Source organism: Trachurus japonicus, chromosome 1 (assembly GCF_045865225.1).
Source record: "Trachurus japonicus isolate A0001 chromosome 1, Traja_1.0".
Taxonomy (NCBI): Eukaryota; Metazoa; Chordata; class Actinopteri; order Carangiformes; family Carangidae; genus Trachurus; species Trachurus japonicus.
Window position 1 is genome coordinate 40,692,070 of NC_140907.1, and position 26,256 is coordinate 40,718,325.

Below are 26,256 nucleotides of genomic sequence, written 5' to 3' on the forward strand. Positions count from 1 at the left end.
CTGAATAAATACAACACATAGCAACACAAAACACACACACAGAAATAGTAATGTTTCTTCAATCATTTCAGATTTGTCTAAACGGTGATAGGGCGTGAAAAATATGATATATATGTGACCGATGTTGTTAGTTGGGACTTGCCCTAGGCGAGGATCGAACCCGCGGTCTCCCGCACCGCAGGTGACGATGCTAACCGCTTCGCCAAGAGGTTAACAACCGCTTGGCGGGCGGGTTAGCATGTCTTTTATGGGTGAGTGAGTTTACTTCCAGTACCGCTAACCGCCACACTACCGTCACTTCACCTGACTGGTCCCTCGTCGTGACTGTGGCTCACCTGCAGACCTCCGTTATATATAGGCCTAGCTTAACTCTGGTTCGTTACGACTGATCTCATTCACAATACGAGCTGGTTTTCTACCAGGAAGTAGTTGGAAACAACAAGGAGATTCGTCCTATAAACCGTCTTTGATACAACTTCTCTGAGCTAAGCCCCGCCCCCTACTTGTGTTCTCTGAGCTAAGCCCCGCCCCCTACCTGTGTTCTCTGAGCTAAGACCCGCCCCCTACCTGTATTCTCTGAGCTAAGCCCCGCCCCCTACCTGTGTTCTCTGAGCTAAGCCCCGCCCCCTACCTGTGTTCTCTGAGCTAAGACCCGCCCCCTCCTGTTCGTCTCCTAGGCGACTGCTGGCTGCTGGCCGCCATCGCCTCCCTCACCCTCAACAAGGAGGTTCTGGCCCGGGTGGTTCCTCAGGGACAGAGCTTCAGGGACGGAGAGTACGCCGGCATCTTCCACTTCCAGGTACAAAACACAGAACTAGAACCAGAACCAGAACCAGATTCAGAACCCTGCTAGGTGTAAATAAGACCTAGTAAGGCTGGAACTGAACCGGTGTCGGTACCAGATTTGTCCGGGCCCGTGACTGGTGATGACGTGGCGCATCGTGATTGGTCGTGAGGATTTATAAAAGTTGTAGGTAGACGACAGTGAGCTATTTATATTTTCTAATGATAACATTAAACATTTACACAACTAGCAGTGACCAAAATGATTAAAATACTGTAATTAGCGCGGGCGTTCATGAACGTTTGTTTGTTTAGCGTTGCCATGGAGATCTGAGCCAAATCGAGTGAGTTGTTGAGCCAGAGACAGAGACAGGTCTGGAACAAAGTTCATTTTGGTGTCAAACTGTAGAGAAGAGACGTGTCTGTGACAGATGAGTCCAATATTTACTACGAGGTGAAGAGACTAACTTCACTAACATCCGCGGTAGCATCCAAGTAACGCATTACACCACCACGACCAATCACCATGTGCCACGTCATCGCCAGTCGCAGCCCCGGACACATCTGGTTCCGACACCGGTCGTAGGTGGAGCAGAGAGAACCGGGTTCTGAGCCTCCGTCTGTCTCTGTAGCAGGACATGGCAGTGATGTCACTGGAGGAGACAGGAAGCAGAAGGACCTTTCAAAGTAAAAGCCCTGTGTCTCTGTGTGTCTCTGTGTGTCTCTGTGTGTCTCTGTGTGTGTGTAGTTCTGGCAGTTCGGGGAGTGGGTGGACGTGGTGATCGACGACCGTCTGCCCGTCAAAGACGGAGAGCTGATGTTCGTCCACTCGGCCGAGGGCCGGGAGTTCTGGAGCGCTCTGCTGGAGAAGGCCTACGCCAAGTAAGACCACCTCAGACCACCTAGAATCTAGACCAGGACCACCCCAGTCCTCAGACAAAGACCAGGTCTAAACCGGAGTCTAGATCCGGTCTAGACCTGGTCTAGACTTCTTCAGGTGACCTCCAGCTGTAGTACCAGCAGCTGTAGTACCAGCAGCTGTAGTACCAGCAGCTGTAGTACCAGCAGCTGTAGTACCAGCAGCGGCCACTAGGTGGTGTGTTCAGGTGTGTTGGGACATGTCGCTGCATTCTTTAGGTTTATTTACACAATGAGTCAGCGCTCTGCCGACACACCTAGACACACACACACACACACACACACACACACACACACACACACACACCTACACACACACACACACACACTCATACACACACACACACACACACGTACACACACACCCGGTTGATATAAACACATTGGAACATGTTCTTTCAGACGACTGTGAACGCAGCGTTGTTCCTCATTGGTCGGTTCTCTGCAGGTTCTCACACCTGTCACTGCACAAGCATGAGTGGGCGTGTCTTATTCTGGGCTGTGACATCATGAGTGGGCGTGTCTTATTCTGGGCTGTGACATCATGAGTGGGCGTGTCTTATTCTGGGCTGTGACATCATCAGTGGGCGTGTCTTATTCTGGGCTGTGACATCATCAGTGGGCGTGTCTTATTCTGGGCTGTGACATCATGAGTGGGCGTGTCTTATTCTAGGCTGTGACATCATGAGTGGGCGTGTCTTATTCTGGGCTGTGACATCATGAGTGGGCGTGTCTTATTCTGGGCTGTGACATCATGAGTGGGCGTGTCTTATTCTAGGCTGTGACATCATCAGTGGGCGTGTCTTATTCTAGGCTGTGACATCATGAGTGGGCGTGTCTTATTCTAGGCTGTGACATCATCAGTGGGCGTGTCTTATTCTAGGCTGTGACATCATGAGTGGGCGTGTCTTATTCTAGGCTGTGACATCATGAGTGGGCGTGTCTTATTCTAGGCTGTGACATCATGAGTGGGCGTGTCTTATTCTAGGCTGTGACATCACCAGTGGGCGTGTCTTATTCTAGGCTGTGACATCACCAGTGGGCGTGTCTTATTCTAGGCTGTGACATCATGAGTGGGCGTGTCTTATTCTATCTAGGCTGTGACATCATGAGTGGGCGTGTCTTATTCTATCTAGGCTGTGACATCATGAGTGGGCGTGTCTTATTCTATCTAGGCTGTGACATCATGAGTGGGCGTGTCTTATTCTGGGCTGTGACATCATGAGTGGGCGTGTCTTATTCTGGGCTGTGACATCATGAGTGGGCGTGTCTTATTCTGGGCTGTGACATCATGAGTGGGCGTGTCTTATTCTGGACTGTGAAGACGAGCAGGAAGGAGGAAGAGGAGGAGGAGGAGGAAGAGGAGGAGATTTGACCAAATTCAGAATTTCAAGAAAAGTTAGAAAGCAGAACAAGTTGTATGATTTAATCTTTGGGGCTTAATAAAGTAAAGTAACTGTGACCTTTGACCTCTGGGTTCAGTCCAACACCAGACTGGTTCATAGGAAGAGAGGACAGACCAGCTTAATGGAGGACTGGATGGTAGACTGGTTCATAGGAAGAGAGGACAGACCAGCTTAATGGAGGACTGGATGGCAGACTGGTTCATAGGAAGAGAGGACAGACCAGCTTAATGGAGGACTGGATGGCAGACTGGTTCATAGGAAGAGAGGACAGACCAGCTTAATGGAGGACTGGATGGCAGACTGGTTCATAGAGGACAGACCAGCTTAATGGGAGGACTGGATGGTAGACTGGTTCATAGGAAGAGAGGACAGACCAGCTTAATGGAGGACTGGATGGTAGACTGGTTCATAGAGGACAGACCAGCTTAATGGAGGACTGGATGGCAGACTGGTTCATAGAGGACAGACCAGCTTAATGGAGGACTGGATGGCAGACTGGTTCATAGAGGACAGACCAGCTTAATGGAGGACTGGATGGCAGACTGGTTCATAGAGGACAGACCAGCTTAATGGAGGACTGGATGGCAGACTGGTTCATAGGGAGAGAGGACAGACCAGCTTAATGGAGGACTGGATGGCAGACTGGTTCATAGAGGACAGACCAGCTTAATGGGAGGACTGGATGGCAGACTGGTTCATAGAGGACAGACCAGCTTAATGGGAGGACTGGATGGCAGACTGGTTCATAGAGGACAGACCAGCTTAATGGAGGACTGGATGGCAGACTGGTTCATAGAGAGGACAGACCAGCTTAATGGAGGACTGGATGGCAGACTGGTTCATAGAGGACAGACCAGCTTAATGGAGGACTGGATGGCAGACTGGTTCATAGGAAGAGAGGGCAGACCAGCTTAATGGGAGGACTGGATGGCAGACTGGTTCATAGAGGACAGACCAGCTTAATGGGAGGACTGGATGGCAGACTGGTTCATAGGAAGAGAGGACAGACCAGCTTAATGGAGGACTGGATGGCAGACTGGTTCATAGGAAGAGAGGACAGACCAGCTTAATGGAGGACTGGATGGCAGACTGGTTCATAGGAAGAGAGGACAGACCAGCTTAATGGGAGGACTGGATGGCAGACTGGTTCATAGGAAGGGAGGACAGACCGGTCTAACAGCAGGGGAAAGGGCGGGAGAGATGGAGCTCCGGTGGATCTGCGGAAACACAGAGAGAGTGAGAGACACCAAGGCCAAACTACAAAGTGCAACAGAAAATGATAGTGACAGTTCAAAATATGTGGAGAGGAGAGGAGAGGAGAGGAGAGGAGACTTAAATGTAGTTAGAGTGTCTGCCTCTTTGACCCATGGAGAGAGCTGGTTCCACAGTAAAGGAGCCCGGTAACTGAAGGCTCTACCTCCCAGTCTGTTTTTAGAGATACTGGGAGTCACTAACAGACCTGCGTTCTGGGAGCGGAGTGCTCTGGTAGGACAGTAAGGAATGATTAGTTCTTTCAGATAGGTTGGAGCTTTATCATTAAGAGCCTTATAAGTCAGCAGAAGGATTGTGAAGTCTATTCTAAATCCTACAGGAAGCCAGTGGAGAGAAGCTAAGGTGGGAGAGATGTGCTCTCTCTTCCTAACTCCTGTCAAAACCCTCGCTGCAGCATTCTGGACCAGCTGGAGACTCTTTAGAGAGTTTTTCGGACATCCTGACAGGAGAGAGTTGCAGTAGTCTAGCCTAGAAGTGATAAATGCATGCACCAGTTTCTCAGCATCACTCTGGGAGAGGATATTCCTAATCTTAGTGATACTGCGCAGATGGAAGAAGGCGGTCCTAGTCACGTGTTTTATGTGGGAGCTGAAGGAAAGGTCCTGGTCAAAAATGACTCCAAGGTTCCTCGCGGTTGTACTCGGGGTCAGGGTGATGCCATCTAGAGTAGCGATCTGATTAGAGAACGTGTCCCTGAGATGTTTAGGTCCAAACACGATTACCTCAGTTTTATCTGAATTCAGTAGCAAGAAGTTAGAGGACATCCAGGATCTAATGTCTTTCAGACAGTCTTGCAGATTGATGAGGCGGCTTCTGTCATCTGGCTCCATGGACAAGTAGAGTTGCGTATCATCCGCATAACAGTGAAAATTGATTGAGTGCTTCCGGATGATGCCACCTAATGGGAGCATGTAAAGAATGAAGAGGATTGGCCCTAAGACTGAACCCTGTGGTACACCATACGTAACTCTGCTGTTCTCTGAGTGGTCGTTATTAACATTAACAAACTGAAACCTGTCAGATAAGTATGACTTAAACCATTTTAGGGCAGGTCCTTTAACTATTAAGCAGTCTTCTTGGCAATAAGCTTGACACAAAAAGAATCTTCTGAGGCCGTAACTCTGTTCAAAAAATAACTTTATTTAAAAGGCAAAAACAAAGTTACAAGATTCACTCAAGGTATCGTCAAAAAACTGTCTTGCTCCTTCGGCTGCTTAACCTGGTCTGAGAGCTGAGTTACTGTGATGTCATCAGCAGCATAATTAAAGGAGCAGTTCAACATTTTTAAAGGAAAACTAATAACTATTGTTAGCAATATAAACATGGCTCTTAGAATAATCTTATACACATATAAATCTGTCTGGATGAATAAACATGTATCAACAGTTACAGCGTCTCTGATAAAGATGTGTTCATATTCACAAGAGTCATAGTGATCAACAGTTACATTAATAAACACCTGCATCTGTTTCTAACTCCCCAAACCAGACTCAGTTAATTTACAGATTCATTTCAGTGGTAAACTATTTCACCTGTTTCCACTGATCTAATCTAATGGACTAAAGTAACAAGTGATTAAACAGCAGTTATCACACAGTTAACTTTCCTGTATGACGATGATCTGATGAAGGTTAACTCAGTAGAAAACAAAAACATTTACATTCTTCAGTATTGACATTAAATACATTTGTTCCCTGAATTAAAAATTAACCCGTTTCTGTAAAGAACTAGTTTTTTTGATCTGCAGAGTTTGATTGACAGGACAGATGATCAGAGGGGCAGAGTTTTTACCTCCATCATTAAGACAGGGACTGAAGTATGGGTGTAGTTTGTCAGTGAAGCAGCAGCCAGTGAAGGAGTAGATGAGAGCTGCAGCATCTACGTCATAAAAGGAGACCAGACCCTCCTCATAATCCACAAACACCCCCACCTTCTCAAGATCAGACCTCAGATTGAGACGGACTGAGGAGTCAGCTTTAGCTTCATACTCATTTCCATTTCTCAAACATATCGTCCAGTAACCTCTCTGAGGACTCACTGTGATGTCTCCCTTCCTGTTGATCGACTCTCTGGCCACTCCCACTGTCCACTTAGTTTTTCCTTTAACCTGAACCTCAAAGTAAAATCTGCCTGAAGAGAAACTCTGTTTTCCTAAGACATTAGGACATTTATCAAATCTCTCTGGGTTGTCTGGGAGTTTCTTCCTCACATCACCATGATGAACTTGTTTTCCATCATCAGACAGGATGAGCCATGGATTTGCTGTATCAGGATCCAGAGTCACATCCACTGCAAACTGCTGGACCCTCTTCATCTTCATCTTCATCTCAGCCTCCATCTTCATCTCCTCCATCTGTCCATGGAGCGTCTCCTCCAGCTGAGACACAGCTCTCACCACAGTCCCCTCATATGATGGTGGACGGACTCTGACCTGTGTCCAGTCCTTGGTGGGTGCAGCAGCTTTCAGGGATGGGAAGCTTTGGAGGAGGTGGAGGTGGTCTTCAGAGAGTGAGAGCTGCTCCACCTCAGTGCTTCTCTTCTCCAGCTCAGAGATTTCCTGTTCCAGCTCTGTGATGAAGTCTTCAGCCTGTTTCTCTGAGCTTTTCTGTTTCTCTTCGATCTCCTTGATGAGCTGCTTCAGGCCTCTGTCAACAGACTCCTTCAGAGCAGTGAAGACCTCAACACCTTCTGCTTTCCCTCTGTCTGCAGCAGCTTTACTGAACTTCACCGACTGTTTCATCTCCTCAATCTTCAGTCGTCTCTTCTGGATCATCTGCTGAGTTTCAGCCTCTGTCTTCTGCAGCTCTGCCTTCTTTCCTTCATATTCTTCTCTCAGAGGAACAAACTCATGAGTCTTGTGGTCTAAAACAGAGCAGAGCGTGCAGACACATGTCTGGTCGGTCTGACAGAACAGCTCCAGAGGTTTATCGTGCTTCCTACACATCCTGTCCTCCAGGTTCTCCACAGGCTCCATCAGCTGATGTCTCCTCAGACGAGACACTGTCAGATGAGGCTCCAGGTGAGTCTCACAGTAGGAGGCCAGACACACCAGGCAGGACTTCAGGGCCTTCAGTCTGGTTCCAGTGCAGACGTCACAGGGAACTTCTCCTGGTTTGGAAACTTGTTGCTCTGAGCTGCTGCTGCTGGTTTTCTGTTGAGCTTCATGTCTGAACTGAGCAACAACCTCAGAGATGAACCTGTTGATCTTCATCTGAGGTCTAGTGTAGAAAACCTCTTTACACATTGGACACTGACACCTGTCACTAACGTCCCAGTGCTGAGTGATGCAGCTCTGACAGAAGTTGTGTCCACATGGTGTAGTGACTGGATCAGTGAAGACATCCAGACAGATGGAGCACAGGAACTGATCTTCAGACCTCAGGTTGCTGGCAGCAGACATGTCTAAACACTGAGGGAGAGAAAACAAACATTCATTAAATGTCCGTGAAGGTTCTCAGTCATCCTGGTCATCGTAGTGAGTAAGTGCTGAAAGTTTTTAAGGCCCTGACTGGTCAACAGCCTCCATACATTTCATCCTGACGGTGCTCTGGATCTTATTCAACTCGTTCTAGTAGCTTCATGTCCCTTAAATCCCCAGTCTGTAACTTATTTGTCTTTTTCTGATCAAAAATCAAACCTGTCTTTCATAAATTTACGTATTTGACTGAAGGTGAATCACAGCTGCATCCAAAGTAAAGCTTTCTGGTTCCTTAGAATGAGTTGTTACAAGTCGTTACAAATACATAAGTGGGCGACGCACCGAACCGAGGCGGCCATGTTGCATCCTGACCGTAGGTAACCACGGAAACGGCCTGTTAAAACTGTCACCACTGTGTAGTGTGAGGAAGGACCAAGGGGGCAGTTGTCGGTCTGAGAAGTGAAGCTCACTTCCGCGTTCAAAAAACTGCAATCCCCTCTTCTTCCTCTGGGGGCTGGTGTCAGAAGGGAGCATTCCCCATAGACCCCCATGTTAAAATCGCCGACTTTACATCCTCAGTAAACATGTTAAAAGCCTGGTGTCAGAACGTTTTTTCGTCTCAATCGATAGTTTCTACCCCCGCACACACTCTGAGGGGGGTGAATTTTTTTTTAACTCTATAGTTTTACTGTTATTAGGTTAAAATTCTGGCCAATCAGGGCGCGGAAACGTTGAGTGACAGGTCCGAGCAGCTCCGTGGACAGCTGCTTCGAGGCCAGTGGGCGGGTTCTCGGCCGGCCAATCCAACATGGCGCTGTTCAGGCCGCCATATTTGAGTCACAAAAACGACTCCCCAAAACCAATGGGGGACGTCACGGACGCTACGTCCATTCTTTTTACAGTCTATGGGAAGGACGGAGGCACCGGTGTTGCATTCAGGTGCAGTCAGGCAGACGGCCGTCGGCAAACCAACCGGATGTCATTTTACTCCACCAGAGAAAGACGGTAAAACAATACCACATCACCATGACAACAATACCACATCACCATGACAACATGTTGTCACGCCTGACCACTTGTTTACATAGACACTTGTTTATCCTGTTACATGCAGCGTCTGTTGTCTGTCTGACGTCTGCCCCATTTCACCTGAATGCAGCATCAAGAATACGTTCAGATATGCAACCGCACCGCTAGATGGGGGGGATTCCTACATATTATAGCTTTAAGGTCTCTCTTATACATTCTGAGCTCAGTAAATTAGTCTTTTCATTTGACGCTCCAAACTCTTGGAATATTCTCCAACAAGCTTTCTCTAAGAAGAAATTACATTCTCAAAACTCTAAGATCATTTGGCAAAAAGGTAAATTCATGCAAAACCACTGATGCACGTTGCCTTCAGGGACAGTTTTTCATCAACAGTCTCTGTATTTCCCTCTAAAACAACTCTGTGTGGTAACGTTGTGTTATTATCTCATAGCGTGGTGAATGTGCAGCTCACAACTTGTCCACCAGAGCGTTGTGGAGTTGTTGGATTGTGTATTTGATTAGTTTGATGAGGGAAACCAAGAAATCCCATAATGAGCCTCCGTAGCGTAGCTCTGAGCAGCTCACGGCTCTGCTCCGCCGTTCTAAAAATAGCTTGCACCGACAATTAAAGGTAACGAACCTACTGCTATGACAATAGGGATTATGGCAATGGGCCAATTTGACAAAATGTTGAACTATCCCTTTAAAATAAAGGTTTAAAGAGGAACTATGCAAGTCCGGTCCCTTTTCCTCTGTGTCTCTAACCCTCCTCTCCTCCATGTGCATCATCTGTTTCCAACAACGAAGCCGGTGAGAAATGAATCCATGGAGTGGTGGATAAGGTTATTTATTATCTACCATGTTACCATGGTGATATCTGTGTAGTCTTATCTGTCATCAACAAGAGATTACGGGTTAGTGCGTTACATTTGTGTGGCGGTGTCGCCATGGAGACGAGAGCTGGGACACCGGGTCGGAGGCTCTGATCTTACAAGGTTGGTTTTCAGCCAAGAGACGCTAGGTTTGTTTCCTCTGACTTCCTCACAATAAAAGTGTGAGGCTCTTATTGTGAAAGAGCTGCAGGAAGTGTGAAGTAAGGCAGCAGTAGGAAGTGATACCTTGACAGCATGAAGCAGGAAATGAGGCTGTACTTTTATTGTGAAACAGCAGAGTTTATCTGGTGAATATAGAGCAAAGGCAAGGCAAGGCAAGGCAATTTTATCTGTATAGCCCGTTTTTACCACCAGTTTGTCTCAAAGGGCTTTTACATCCCATCATAACAACATCCTCTGTCCTTAGACCCTCACATCCACTGAGGAAAAACTCCATGGAAAACCCTTTTAACAGGGAAAAATCGGAGAAACCTCAGGGTGAGCAGTGGCCGCTGTCAGTGGCAGCTGAAACCAGATGTTTGTGCTGGAACCAGATGTTTGTGCTGCCAGTCGGCCTCGGTGTGTTGTCAGTGCCTGGACTCTGTGCTGGACACAGAAATTTGCTGCATAGTGTATAACTGGAGCAGAGTGGGTGAGTTGTTTTCGTCTCTTTTCAATAGAAACCAGGCTAAGCTAACAGATGTTTGATGCCTCGTATTATGGGATGGGACCCTGTTTGTACTGTTGATGACGTTTGGTGGAACTTTTGATCGGTGGATAGTGGATCCGTATACTGCGCTGTTTGTTATGGTGCGGTCATTGCTAAAGTTGCTACAACTGGAGAAGCTAGCGGTTAGCAGACTACATCTCTTGAGGGGGGGTCGAACTCGGTGTCACGGTGCGTTGGACCATGGGTTAAACTTACGCCGGAATATCCCTTTAATGACTGATAGAAATATTGTCTGAAGGGCTGTGAAGCTTTCCACCTGTAGGGGGTGTAGTGGAAGAAGTTTAAGAAACTCTGGTTTAAAGTAAAACTGTTTCATCAATGAGGAAGTGAAATTCAGCCTAGTTTCCTGTCTATGGTTATTATGGTATGTAGCTATGTTAAAAGAGGCTGAGCTTATTGATTTATTAGATTATTTAACATCCACAAACTCAAAACATGTTTTCATGACGTCACTGATAGAGAAAACCTCTGACAGAGCTGAGCTGAGTGACAAGAACACTGTGTTTCCTCTGGCTGCTTCACAATAAAAGTGTGAGGCTCTTATTGTGAAAGAGCTGCAGGAAGTGTGAAGTAAGGCAGCAGCAGGAAGTGTGAAGTAAGGCAGCAGCAGGAAGTGTGAAGTAAGGCAGCAGTAGGAAGTGATACCTTGACAGCATGAAGCAGGAAATGAGGTGAAGTAGAGAGTGAAGCTCAGAGACTGAGTGAGGAGTTGTAAAAGTCCTGAGCAGAGACACAGAGACAGTTTAAAGTGGACTATAGTGTCTCTGTGGACAAACAGCCTCAGGTCTGTTGTGAGCCAGTTCACTAGAGTCAGTGTGACATGAAGAGAGTGAGTAGAGATGAAGCTCAGTGTTAAAGCTGCTGCTCACACAGTGAATATGATGAGCTGTACTCACCAGTGTTTGGTAGAGACTCTGCTGTGTTGCTGACAAACTCCTGATGGACTCACTTTGACTTTCTGTCTGGTCTCTGCTGCAGCTCCGTCGTCCTCCTCTCACACTTTACTTTCACTTCTGGACGCTGACGCTCAACGTTCCTCTGGTTCCAGTGTTTCCAGTTTTCTGCTCCTCCCACTGCAGCTAGGTGTGTCTGTGCTGTTATTGTGTTACAACAGGTTTTATATGGTGATTATAGAGCAAAGGTTGAGGTTCACCTGACAGGGGGAATTAATATTTATCTAGTTACACTTTAAACAGTCACATTAAAAATAGTTATGTACATTATAAACTGTAGATGGCAGTAGATGAAAGTGTTAAATATGTGTTCAGTAAATACAGACTACAGTGTTCACACCAGAGAAATTACACAACACTGAGAAAATGAATAATACAAGAGAACAATATAAGCTGGGTTAGAAAAATACATAAATTAAAAACTATAATCTGAATAATGTGACAAATAAAGAAACAGAGACAAACATTTTACTGTCACTGTTGTCGACATTTAAGGCACGGCAATTTTATTTGTGGAGGATATTTTTATAAACAGTTTGTCTCAAAGGGCTTTACATCCCATCATAACAACATCCTCTGTCCTTAGACCCTCACATCCACTGAGGAAAAACTCCATGGAAAACCCTTTTAACAGGGAAAACCAGGAGAAAGCTCAGGGTGAGCAACAGAGGAGGGATCCCTCACCCAGGACGGACAGACGGGACAGAGATGTTGTTACAAGAAAACAGTTTACAACAGAGAATGTGAGAAACATGGAAATGTTAACAACAGCTGAAGGAGGAAGCTGCTGGTAGGCAAGGGAGGCAGGGAGAGCAGACCAGCTTAATGGAGGACTGGATGGCAGACTGGTTCATAGAGGACAGACCAGCTTAATGGAGGACTGGATGGCAGACTGGTTCATAGAGGACAGACCAGCTTAATGGAGGACTGGATGGCAGACTGGTTCATAGAGGACAGACCAGCTTAATGGAGGACTGGATGGCAGACTGGTTCATAGGAAGAGAGGACAGACCAGCTTAATGGAGGACTGGATGGCAGACTGGTTCATAGGAAGAGAGGACAGACCAGCTTAATGGGAGGACTGGATGGCAGACTGGTTCATAGAGGACAGACCAGCTTAATGGAGGACTGGATGGCAGACTGGTTCATAGGAAGAGAGGACAGACCAGCTTAATGGAGGACTGGATGGCAGACTGGTTCATAGAGAGGACAGACCAGCTTAATGGAGGACTGGATGGCAGACTGGTTCATAGAGGACAGACCAGCTTAATGGAGGACTGGATGGCAGACTGGTTCATAGAGGACAGACCAGCTTAATGGAGGACTGGATGGCAGACTGGTTCATAGGAAGAGAGGACAGACCAGCTTAATGGAGGACTGGATGGCAGACTGGTTCATAGGAAGAGAGGACAGACCAGCTTAATGGGAGGACTGGATGGCAGACTGGTTCATAGAGGACAGACCAGCTTAATGGAGGACTGGATGGCAGACTGGTTCATAGGAAGAGAGGACAGACCAGCTTAATGGAGGACTGGATGGCAGACTGGTTCATAGGAAGAGAGGACAGACCAGCTTAATGGAGGACTGGATGGCAGACTGGTTCATAGGAAGAGAGGACAGACTGAAGAGGAGAGGAGAGGAGACTTAAATGTAGTTAGAGTGTCTGCCTCTTTGACCCATGGAGAGAGCTGGTTCCACAGTAAAGGAGCCCGGTAACTGAAGGCTCTACCTCCCAGTCTGTTTTTAGAGATACTGGGAGTCACTAACAGACCTGCGTTCTGGGAGCGGAGTGCTCTGGTAGGACAGTAAGGAATGATTAGTTCTTTCAGATAGGTTGGAGCTTTATCATTAAGAGCCTTATAAGTCAGCAGAAGGATTTTGAAGTCTATTCTAAATCCTACAGGAAGCCAGTGGAGAGAAGCTAAGGTGGGAGAGATTGAAGCAAATAAGTTTATATCTTTTTGGGCCTTAAACTTACTTGGCATCACTCTATTGTAATAGGTTTGAAGACTCGAATAAAACGCTGGAAAGGGATGGATCTGAAGCAGGGTTGTCTTTTATTCATTCTCAGACAAAGTGGATACAAGTTAACGCCCCGAGTCACTCCACAAGATACAATGTATCTAAAAAAGACACAGTGTCGGCAGACGGGTAGACGTGACCGATTTTCACATCGTCGGAGTGTGGCTTATATACTGGTGTGTGTGAAATTTAGGTACTTTCCCATGGCTCGACCTTCAGCTAAATCCGTGATTTTTGCTAACATCCTTTCCAAATGAAGCCCTTCTCCCAATGCATTCGGAGAGGCTTCCCATAGACATACATGGGATTTTGGAATCCCGTTTCTTAGCTTAGCATGTTTAGCATTGGCACGTTGGCACTAGCATAACAACTTTCAGCAAAACACCAGATGGTAGGGTCATACATAGTTCACTCTTTGCACTTTTGACTTGCACTCCAAAAGGGCATGGTATGATTTTTGTAAGCCAATCGGTGATGGTAAAGCCATGGTGGGGTGATTTTAGGCCCATCAGTGATGATAAAGCTATGGTGGAGTGAAACAGCATAAAAACACATGAAATAAGTATATTCTAACCATTTAAATCAACACATAGTAACATAAATGGTGATTATTAATGACATAATAACACAGTTCACATTCAGTCTTTAAAGGTGGCATAACTTTCTTTTCATTGGTCTTGTTGTTGTCAGGCTTATCTGTCATTTCTCATAAAAAATGCCACCACATTCCCTCCTTTGTGACTGGATAAGTCACATCTAATAATACATGATTGACCAGAGTTGGTTGGAGTGTAGACATGGATTCTTCCCTAAATCAGTAAAATGTAACCATTGCTACTCCCGCTACATAAAATCACACAGGTAATACTAAAAGTGCACACTAAAAATTGAAACATAAGTGTGAAATTCTAACACGTCAAACATGCAAAAAATACAAGACTCATCAAAACATGATGCATGATGTCAATTCCATGTTTCTCCTCAGGGCTCTCAAAATTTAGTTACAAGATTATAATCCTTTAATAAAAGCAAGCGAAATATAGTAGTTGAAGTCTGTATAGAAAAGTATAGAAAAAATGAAACAGTACAAAACACGTCTCTAAACATGCCTTGCATTCAATTTTGAGAATATCAACCCTCACTGAAGAACTCTATTGCTTCTTTGGAGCCTGTCGGCCCTCCTTTTTGGTGATGTTAATTTGCTTCTTGATTCTCACTCTCTCCACGGTTTGCCTTCTCACGAACAGTCATCTCCTGAGTTGTATTTTCAGCGACTTCCTCATGAATTGATAGAGTTGATGGGCATGGCCCTTCAGATCTCACACTGCTGTTGTTATCAAACAGTGTGGATGATGTCTCTCCGTAGGCTGCTTCATCCAGTAACCTTTTTCCGTGCATATTTTGGTCCAGCGTTCCCCTGGCATAGGCGGTTCTCCTCGGCATGGGAGATTGAAAGTATCACTTGATCCCAGCCAGTTGAAGACTCCGGTTGGTCATATGCGGGTGGACCCTCATTGTACATGCATCCGTCTGATGGTAGTTGGTTTGGCCTCTCTGATGCATTTGATGGACTGCATCGCACTGGATACTCTATCAGCCACGTCAATCTATATGGATGACACAAAAAGATTGCTTAAGACATCACTCCACCTTCTAGGATTATTTGCATAATCCTCCTTCTTGTACGACATACTTTTTTCCTTCTTGTGTGACATACTTTTTTCCTTCTTATAGAGTCTGATCTTTCTTTATATTCATCAATATCTTTTAAATGCTTCTGTTCCATGTTTAGACACAACTCTGTGAGTGCTAAATATTGGTGCTTCTTTACAGCGTATTAATATTATTTCTACTTTACCTTTTTTCTCTAGGTTGACAAGATTATATCTATATGTCATAACAAGCCGATTATAATGTACAGTAAAGACTTCATTTATTTTATGAATGTTAGTACTCCAATTTTCACATTTCATATCTTTCAGGTAAATTTCATACGGCTGTAATATGAATGGATAGCCTTCAAAATGTACTGATCTACGACTATACTGTATGAGGATTTTTATTTGTTTGTTTACTAGAATCGGTCCTATAGGGGCAATTGATTCAAGATGGGCTACAAATTGTATTATGTTTCTTTTCTGATTTTGTTTTATTTCTTCATCTGGTTTGTTTCATATTTATACATTTTGCAGATTCACTTCCATGTCTTCATAATCTTTATTAACAATTCTTATTAGAAATTTTCTCGTAATTGCCTTAGTTTTCTTATTTACCGTAATGTTGACTATTGGAAGTGCACAACACAATACGATGGCAGTTATCAACATCAAGATTCCATTTATCATTCCTGATATCTGCAAGATCTTTTTCAGGACAATTTGTCTAACAAATCTTCTTCTATAGTGACAGGTTTTGTGTTCCAATTAGAATTTACAACATGTTCATCTCTAAGTCTTTTCATTATTTTCAATATTCGGGTCAAATTATCATTCTCACCTGTATGTAAAGGTACAACAGTACGACAGTCTGTTCTTTTGACTATTTGTTCTGTTTTGTTTTGGTTTAGCATTGCTCCTAGTGAGTTTTTTCTGTGCCAATCTCTGGGAACATAGTTTTCTGTAGTTTTTCGGGCTGTTTGATCTCCTGCAGGGAGGTGTGGCCTTCCCTTCGATTTCTTTGTGATTGGTTCTGTCCCTGCTGTTTTACAGCAGTTATTAAGGTGGTACCAGATGATCTTACCTTTCACTTTCAAAGCAGTAGATGTAACTATGGTAACTTTGTAAGGACCCTCCTTTCTGGGCTGATTCCACTTTCGTTTGAAATTTTCAAATACACCCAGTCTCCTGGTTCAGTGTTTCGAAGCAGTTCTGGAATGACTGCTTCTCTGTTTTCCATTGCGCCTTTGACCTGTTGAGATATAACTTCATAGGTTCGAATTAGTTGTTGTAAGTAACATGTCAGTTCTTTTTCACATTGTTCAAATGGGGCGAAGAAGGGGACCGGCATCGGTCTCCCTGTGAGCATTTCATGCGGTGTTAAATGTGTTAGTCTGTTAGTCTGCATTCACATAGACATTAGTGCAAGAGACAAAGCATCCATCCAAGTTAGTTTGTACTGAATGTTTGCTATGATTTTTGCTAATTTTGCTATTTATCCTCTCCCTCCTTGCGCAATGGTCAATCACCATGCGCATCTTGAAATAGCAATTTTCAACAGTGCACTGGTAACACAAAATGTCTATGAACACTTCTCCATAAACCTTTCTCAGAGCCTTCATTAGCAATCTTGATTGCTCCCCGATTTAGCCAAACAGACTGTTCATATGGACCAGCCTTATCCTGTGCCGCTATTAAAGATGTTAAATCAGTGAGTGGTGTATCATTCTCAGCTGTTAACACAGGACCTATAGTTGCATGCATTGCTGCACGCCTAGCTGCTTCATCTGCCAAGTTGTTACCTTTAGCAATCAGTGTGTCTGTTTTCTGGTGGGCTGCACATTTCACAATAGCAATGGCTTGGGGAAGCTGCATTGCTTCTAAGAGAGCTGAGATAGCCTCACCATGTAATACAGGAGAGCCGTCTGCCCTCATAAATCCTCTCTGTTTCCATATGTTACCGTGCACATGACAAACTCCATAGGCATACTGTGAGTCAGTATATATATTTACACGCTTGTTCTGGCCTAAGTTACATGCAGCCGTAAGAGCTTTAACTTCTGCCAGTTGTGCTGAACAAGGCTGTGGTACTTTAACAGTTTGTCTTTCTTCAAAAGTATTATCAGGTTTGAGTTCAATGACAGCATAACCCGCATGATTTCCCACTGCATCTTTAAAACAAGATCCGTCCACAAACAAAGTGAGATCAGCAACAATTGGTTCATTGTACAGGTCATCACGTGGCTTCAAAAATGTGTCTGTTGTTTCTATGCAATTGTGAGGGGATCCATCTTCAGGCAACGTAATACGGGTTGCTGGATTAATAGTATTACATCGTTGGATTGAAAGTTCAGGTGCAGACAGGATAACTTCATAACCTGTCTTTCTAGCTTGTGTCAAAACAAATCTGGGACTTGTTAATAGTGCGTGTAGTTGATGTGATGTGTACAGTGTAACAGGGTGTCCCATGGTCAAAGCAGAAGCCTTCTGATAAGCAAAAGCGGCTGCCGCCAGGCCCTGATAACATGGCGGAAGTCCAGCTTCAACATTATCTAACTTTGTGCTGTAGTAAGCTAAGGGCTGCTTAACTGACCCAGTTTCTTGCATCAACATTGCACATGCATATCCAGATTTCTCTGCAACAAACAGGTGAAACGGTTTTGAGTAGTCTGGATTCCCTAATGCTGGAGCAGTCTGCAGATCCTTTTTCAAAGCCTCAAATGCCACCTCAGCGTCTTCAGTCCACTGCAATTGAGCATAGCGATCTTTTTGCCCTGCAGCACGAATGAGTGCTCGTAATGGAGCAGCTTTAAGAGCATATTCAAAAATCCAGGATCTACTATAGCCAGTCATGCCAAGGAAAGTCAGCATCTGCCCCACCGTTTGAGGTTTGGGCGTTTCAATTATCACATTTAACTGGGAAGGGGCGATAAGTCTCTTATTTCCACACAACCTCCTGCTAAGATACTCAACTTCTTCTTTACAAAATTGCAGTTTCTGTTTGCTGACCTTATGACCTCCCTTTGCAAGGGCAGTCAGTACTGCTATGGAATCCTTTTCACACTGCTCCTTTGTTGGACTACAGATCAAAAGGTCGTCTACATATTGTATCAGAGTGCTAACAAAATCCAGGTGATTCAAATCATTAAACAGTACTCTATTAAAAATGGTAGGACTATCCACAAATCCTTGGGGTAGTCGTGTGTAGGTGTATTGTTGTCCTTCATATGTGAAGGCGAAGAGAAACTGTGAATCAGAATGTACTGGAACGCTAAAAAATGCAGAACACAGATCAATAACTGTGTACCACTGGGAGTCAGCAGGTATATTAGAGAGCAATGTGTGTGGATCAGGAACAACAGGTGTCTCAGCATTCACTATTGCATTGATTGCCCTTAAATCATGTACCAATCGATAATCATTGGAGTTTGGCTTTTTAATAGGGAATATTGGAGTATTACATGGGCTCTTTTTATCTAACTTTATCAATACTCCTGCCTCTATCAGGCCTGTAATTGTAGGTCGGATACCTTCTACTGCCTGGTGCTTAAGAGGATATTGTCGTTTGTATGGCAATACAACATCTTTCCTGAGTGTTACACGTGTTGGCTCTGCTGACTTCACTAGACCTACATCAGTTTTGTGTTTTGACCATAATGTCTGTGGAACTTGAGTTAACATTTCTTCGTGTTCTGCTGTGAATGTCATTTGTTTAATTGTGTTGTTGTGTATCAATACTCTTTGTGTACAACCCACATCATAAGCATCTATAGATATTTTTAGATACTGCTTATCAGGTGTAACATGCACATTTTCTTCCCCAGTTGGCTCCCACTCAGTTAACTGTGATGCGGCCTTCACCATCTCTCCCAGCTGATAAGATTCATAGTTTTTTCTTACCAAGAGAGAGATGTGAGGTAATGCATTTGAAACCTGAAACCACTGCACAAGGTCTGCTGGTAGTTCAACAGCTGCCGCTGCTCCCTCCTTTCCCACATAAATGACGTGGCTAGAGAGACAAAACTTTTTGTTATTAATTAGTACTTTCCAGCAGGCTTCATAGTCCACATTATTTTGTTCTTCATCATATAACAACGTACAATGAAGTGGTAATTGAGGTTCGTTCTCTATTCCTAGATGAATTTTTATCGATGTTTCCCATGTTTCCCATTGCTTTGCTAGATTTGAGTCAGAGTCTAGTTTTAGCCAATACACAGCAGATGGTTTGTGCAGGGTTTGCAAAGGATCATGTTTTAGTTGGAGTTGTGCCATAATTTTATATGTCATAGTGTCATTTAGAAAGTCCATTCGTAGCCCATCAGGGGTACACGTGATATTAGTTTTTAGTTGACATAATATGTCTCTTCCTAATAGGTTAATTGGAGTTTTTTCATTATACAATAATGGTGCAATTACTGTTTTCCCTTCAATTATCATTGAAACCGGCTGAGTTAATGGTATTATTTGATTTTTCCCAGAGAAACCTATAGTTTTAACCGATGAATCCGAGAGAGGAAAGTCTATGCCGGCTTTTCCCACGCACGAGAATCCCGCACCCGTGTCTATCATAAAGGTGTGATCTTCGCCAAATATTTTTACTGTTATGATTGGTTCATCTTGGGATCGTTTTGAAATAATTGGCGTCATTAAGTTCCTCTCTGGTTTCTCTGGGCCCCCCTATTGTTGAATGTCCACAGGCCATGGCTTTGTCGGGCAGTTTCTTCTTATATGTTCAGTTGAACCACAGCCCCAGCACCTGAAGGAGAATGCTCCTTCATTTTGGCGGGGTTGGTATCGCTGTGTTGGAGCCATTGGTCTTTTTCCACGAAAGGATGGCCCTGCTCTCCGAATGGGCTGTCTTCTGAAACTGTTATAGTTTCCTCCTTCATTTATATTGAGACGTGGTCTCTCTGTTGGTTGTCTTTCCCAATTTTGTTGATTCTGTGGTTGAAAGTTCTCAGGTTGTGCTTGTTCCACAGTTGGTGCTGCTGTTATCACTGCTGCTTGGGTCTTTACTTTGTCTTTTTTCAATTTGGTGTTCAACTCACTCAGTTGCAATTGAGTGAGTTTAGTTGTCAGATGTTTGTTGGCTTCTTCTTCTCTTGTTTTCTCTTTTCTGATGGCTTCCACGTGGTGAACAATGTGTTCTGCGAAAACTGACCAATCCTGTTTCATAAGTCCCACCACATCATCCAAACGTTTCTGCACTTCTGATGGCAATGTCTTTTTGACCATGACTTTAAATAAACTTTGACTGGTGTTGTCATGGTTCCAGGGACTTCCTGTTTCTTCTTTCCATTTTCGTTGAAATTCACGCAGAAATTTTTTTGGACATTCATCATTCTTTAATTTTTCTCCTTCCAATTTAGATGGGTCCATTTTCTCTGGAAATTGCTTTCTTAGTGCAGCCCAGATAACACCTCGGTGTCCGTTGAATCCCACGTGATCTACAGTGTTTCCTTCCACAGCATCGGGTAATTCTGCATCCCGAAAGATTTCTTCTGTTGTTTGCTTTCCAGTTTTGTGCATAAGTAGTGCTTTGATATCTCCGATGGCCAATGTGACTCCAGCTGTGCTTTCTTCAAGAGCTGTGATCCATTTTCCAGCTCCCTCTGTCAAATCTGGAAGTCTTCCAGCCAATCCGATCATGTCAGCAAATGACCATGGTACATATCGAGGTTGGTTTGGAGACTTTGCCACAATTGGACAGATTGAAACTGGCTGGCTGGGGTCTTTATTTGTTGTCTCTTGTCCAATTGTTTTTCCACTTCTGAGCATTATGCCCCTTTCAGGACAGCTCTGTGCTGCAGCTCCCAATACCTCAGGATTGTAGGTATCAAGAATGTCTTCTTGTTCAATGTCAATGCAAACCTGTGGAGACGCTGTCCACGACTGTGGTTTACTATGCCTTATGATGTCGCGAGTTTCTAATAACTCGTTTATTTGATGGCTTTTCAGTCGTCGAAGTTCATGTAATTTGGCTCGTTGAGTTTCTCTCAAGATGTTGTCTTCTTCATTTATTCTTCTTAATCGGTCATCAACAGACCTTAACTCTTCGGTTAACTGATCAATTTTGCCATCAGCATCTTCATTTGTCTGTGATTGTTGATAATGATTTCCTTGAGGTGTCACAGGTGGCCACTTGGCTTCTCTTGCTGCTTTTCTTTGACTTGTCTTGTCATATTGTGAGCTATCTTTTGGAATAGCCCCACCTTTCTCTCTTTTTGTTTGTGACACAGCACGTTCATATTCTTTTCTGTCTTCATCTTCCTGTTCATGTGGAGTTCTTGCTTGATGATACATCGTAATGTCTTTTTGAGTTGTTTCATCAAAGCTTGTATTGGATGCTTGTTGCTTAGGCTTGTCTCTGTTCTTCCTCCGTGTAGCTGTGGGTGTAGGAGGGCGTGATTTTTGAGCAGTGTGTTCGTCATCTGACCCACTGGTATCCGCCTCTTCTTCATCGGAGGACGGCTCCATCCAAGACACAGTAAACTTTCCTTTAAGTCCGCCCCTCTTGTCCTTTTCTGCTCTAGTCACAGGAAATTGACCAATGAGCGTTTCTTCTGGGTTGTATGGTGGGGGCTCTGAGCACAGAGGCGGAGCTGATGGAACAGGCAGCTCCACTCTGCATCTCTCCTTTGCTTTCCTGTTGGCATCTTTTGTGATAACAGGTAGTTGTGTAGTGTTCAAAACATGTTGTCTGCCCACTTGACGAAACCACCGCAAAACCTCTCTCTCTCTTGCCCTTTTGCCTTCTCTCTTTTTACTTTTGTCTAATGATTTATAATGTTTTATGTTAGCTTCAACCTCATTGCAACAGACAGCATTAAAGGTCCCTTCCTTAGGCCATTGTAACGTTCCTGTGACACGATTGTGCCACTTTTTCATACAGAGACGTATTTGATCTGCATAGTCTGGTTGTTGTCTTATCACCAGTTCTAACGGCGTCAACACCTTGTTCTCCTTTGCCACTTTAGCACCCATATTTACCTGTGACTCAGTTTTTAAGTTTGACTCAAAGTGCTGTGAGTCTATGTGTTTTGAGATCTTTATTAACACAAGGATCTTTCCAACTGTAATGCCGTGTTTTATTCTTTTATTGTCTGTAAATTCAAAATTTAATTCATTTATTTGTTTATCATTGATGGTTGTAGAATCTTTATTAAGAATTCCAAACTGCCCCGTTTCCCACTGAACTTTTCTAGGAACGACAGCTATGTTCAATCTCGGATTTATAGCTCCAATCCTTTTTCCTTTGACTATTAACCCTTCAGGAATATCCAAGTGAGGAGCTAAACGCACACACGCCTTGGATTTAGGGTTTCTGCAGAGCTGATCCAGCAAATATGATAAATTTTTGGAAGTCCAGATATTCTGTAATATGTTTTTCCACAATATAGAGGGAAACTCCTCTTGTATTTGGATCAAGTTTTCAAATGTTGTTATTTGCCACAGTTTTTGATTTATTGCTTGCTCACTTTGCCAGTGCACGACTCCCCCTTTATCTTTATAGGTGTTTTCCAGCCAAAAATGAGTTTTAATCCCTTGAGTTTCTATATTACCGTCTTCACATGTATTTGATTTACCCCTATGGCTTACTTCCTCATCCATTCGCTAGGAAATAAGTCAGATTGTTGAATGCTTAATATTTCATTATTGACTTTTTGTTCATAAAACATGAAAATCTTGATCATTTATGAATTACCTTTTATTAAAATTAAAACGTTCAATACATCCCACTCCTTTATCTTAGTCGGCTAAGCCTCATATGGATGTTACTTAATTCAAGATTCAACAATTGCAAATAATTAGTTTACTTTAACTTTGTTATGACTGAGTGTAATATATTATTCTTGCATCTTGACTCAACTATAGTGAGTTTTGTTACTTATTTTCCAACGATGAAGTAGTCACTACAAGCAGACGGCAGACAGCCTCCCCCGCTCAGCAGCCAGTGTACTTTTCTTCACAAAAAGCCCAAAAACACCATCCAATCTCTGCCAACAGTATCTGAGCTGATGTACCCTCAAAAAGGAAGTAACAAATTCCCAAAGATTCTCTTTTCATTTATCTTTTCTAAGCCTTTTGAGACAATACACCCATTCATGACACACAGATATCCATGCACTTGCAAGTTCCACACAGCTTCTCGCAGATTCTATAATTATATAATACACCAATTATGCCACATCCAAAGTTATTTATCACATTTGATGTTGCTGTTATTTTTCTCAATCAAATTTATACCATAGTCTTATGCTTTATCCTTATCATCCGTCATTCGCCTCCTTTCACTCCTCTGTCATCCTCCCAGTCTTCATACACCACACACACACATGTCGACCATTCGTTCTCACCCAGTAGCGCACACACATTTGCCACACTATATACAGAGATTATTTGAATTCACACAATATACAGTTAACTAATTCTCTACTTTGATATTATATGTATGTACAGTATGGCCACAATTATAAGCTTATTTCTACTTCTAGTCTCGATAGAAGTCTTCTGTACCTGACCGATTAACTACCACTAATGTGACAGATTTTACTATAATCTTACACAGGACAGGAATTCTTTGTCTCACCTCCTGACTGATCAAACTTCCACTAATGTGGCAGACTTGATCTTACACAGGACAGTTAGATAGATAGATAGATAGATAGATAGATAGATAGATAGATAGATAGATAGATAGATAGATAGATAGATAGATAGATAGATAGATAGATAGATAGATAGATAGATAGATAGATAGATAGATTGAAAACAAGAGGTTAGTAGGAAAAGAGAGGCGTTAACAAGACACTACATCAGATCCACCTTAACAGCTTCACATTAATCATTTCTAGGTACTTTTGGAAGTGAGGTATAGAGGATTACCTGAGAGCAGGCACGCATTTCTCATGTTTTCAAATATCAATCAAATAAAACAGTCGGCTTACCTTTTTGTGTAATTTTGGAGAAAGCGTGGTCCCACTCCCAGTTGTCCTCGTCTCAGATTCCTCCTGGCTGGATTCTCGCCAAATAATGAAGCAAATAAGTTTATATCTTTTTGGGCCTTAAACTTACTTGGCATCACTCTATTGTAATAGGTTTGAAGACTCGAATAAAACGCTGGAAAGGGATGGATCTGAAGCAGGGTTGTCTTTTATTCATTCTCAGACAAAGTGGATACAAGTTAACGCCCCGAGTCACTCCACAAGATACAATGTATCTAAAAAAGACACAGTGTCGGCAGACGGGTAGACGTGACCGATTTTCACATCGTCGGAGTGTGGCTTATATACTGGTGTGTGTGAAATTTAGGTACTTTCCCATGGCTCGACCTTCAGCTAAATCCGTGATTTTTGCTAACATCCTTTCCAAATGAAGCCCTTCTCCCAATGCATTCGGAGAGGCTTCCCATAGACATACATGGGATTTTGGAATCCCGTTTCTTAGCTTAGCATGTTTAGCATTGGCACGTTGGCACTAGCATAACAACTTTCAGCAAAACACCAGATGGTAGGGTCATACATAGTTCACTCTTTGCACTTTTGACTTGCACTCCAAAAGGGCATGGTATGATTTTTGTAAGCCAATCGGTGATGGTAAAGCCATGGTGGGGTGATTTTAGGCCCATCAGTGATGATAAAGCTATGGTGGAGTGAAACAGCATAAAACACATGAAATAAGTATATTCTAACCATTTAAATCAACACATAGTAACATAAATGGTGATTATTAATGACATAATAACACAGTTCACATTCAGTCTTTAAAGGTGGCATAACTTTCTTTTCATTGGTCTTGTTGTTGTCAGGCTTATCTGTCATTTCTCATAAAAAATGCCACCACAAGATGTGCTCTCTCTTCCTAACTCCTGTCAAAACCCTTGCTGCGGCATTCTGGACCAGCTGGAGACTCTTTAGAGAGTTTTTCGGACATCCTGACAGGAGAGAGTTGCAGTAGTCTAGCCTAGAAGTGATAAATGCATGTACTAGTTTCTCAGCATCACTCTGGGAGAGGATATTCCTAATCTTAGTGATACTGCGCAGATGGAAGAAGGCGGTCCTAGTCACGTGTTTTATGTGGGAGCTGAAGGACAAAAATGACTCCAAGGTTCCTCGCGGTTGTACTCGGGGTCAGGGTGATGCCATCTAGAGTAGCGATCTGATTAGAGAACGTGTCCCTGAGATGTTTAGGTCCAAACACGATGACCTCAGTTTTATCTGAATTCAGTAGCAAGAAGTTAGAGGACATCCAGGATCTAATGTCTTTCAGACAGTCTTGCAGATTGATGAGGCGGCTTCTGTCATCTGGCTCCATGGACAAGTAGAGTTGCGTATCATCAGCATAACAGTGAAAACTGATTGAGTGCTTCCGGATGATGCCACCTAATGGGAGCATGTAAAGAATGAAGAGGATTGGCCCTAAGACTGAACCCTGTGGTACACCATACGTAACTCTGCTGTACTCTGAGTGGTCGTTATTAACATTAACAAACTGAAACCTGTCAGATAAGTATGACTTAAACCATTTTAGGGCAGGTCCTTTAACTATTAAGCAGTCTTCTTGGCAATAAACTTGACACAAAAAGAATCTTCTGAGGCCGTAACTCCGTTCAAAAAATAACTTTATTTAAAAGGCAAAAACAAAGTTACAAGATTCACTCAAGGTATCGTCAAAAAACTGTCTTGCTCCTTCGGCTGCTTAACCTGGTCTGAGAGGTAAGTTACTGTGATGTCATCAGCAGCGTAATTAAAGGAGCAGTTCAACATTTTTAAAGGAAAACTACTAACTATTGTTAACAATATAAATATGGCTCTTAGAATAATCTTATACACATATAAATCTGACTGGATGAATAAACATTTATCAACAGTTACAGCGTCTCTGATAAACATTGTTCATATTCACAAGAGTCATAGTGATCAACAGTTACATTAATAAACACCTGCACCAGCTTCTAACTCCCCAAACCAGACTCAGTTGATTTACAGATTCATTTCATCAATAAACCATTTTACCTGTTTACACTGATCAAATCTAATGGACTAAAGTAACAAGTGATTAAACAGCAGTTATCACACAGTTAACTTTCCTGTGTGATGATGATCTGATGAAGGTTAACTCAGTAGAAAACAAAAAGATTTACATTCTTCAGTATTGACACTAAATATTTACATTTGTTACCTGAATTAAAACTTAAC

At 43.4% G+C, this 26,256-nt stretch overlaps 2 protein-coding genes across 2 annotated transcripts in view; one reads left to right on the forward strand and one right to left on the reverse strand.

Annotated features, from left to right (window-relative positions):
• The window catches only part of LOC146992631 (calpain-2 catalytic subunit-like), a 66,191-nt gene that overhangs the window by 3,908 nt on the left and 36,027 nt on the right, over nt 1-26,256 (forward strand). Inside the window, exons 3-4 of the mRNA XM_085788272.1 lie at nt 678-799; nt 1,532-1,665. Coding sequence (XP_085644398.1) covers nt 678-799; nt 1,532-1,665 — 256 coding nt within the window. The remainder of the gene's footprint in view (nt 1-677; nt 800-1,531; nt 1,666-26,256) is intronic.
• LOC146992632 (E3 ubiquitin-protein ligase TRIM21-like) lies at nt 6,079-7,779 on the reverse strand. Its single transcript, XM_085788706.1, has one exon. It carries the CDS (start codon nt 7,777-7,779, stop codon nt 6,079-6,081), a length of 1,701 nt encoding a protein of 566 aa, XP_085644832.1.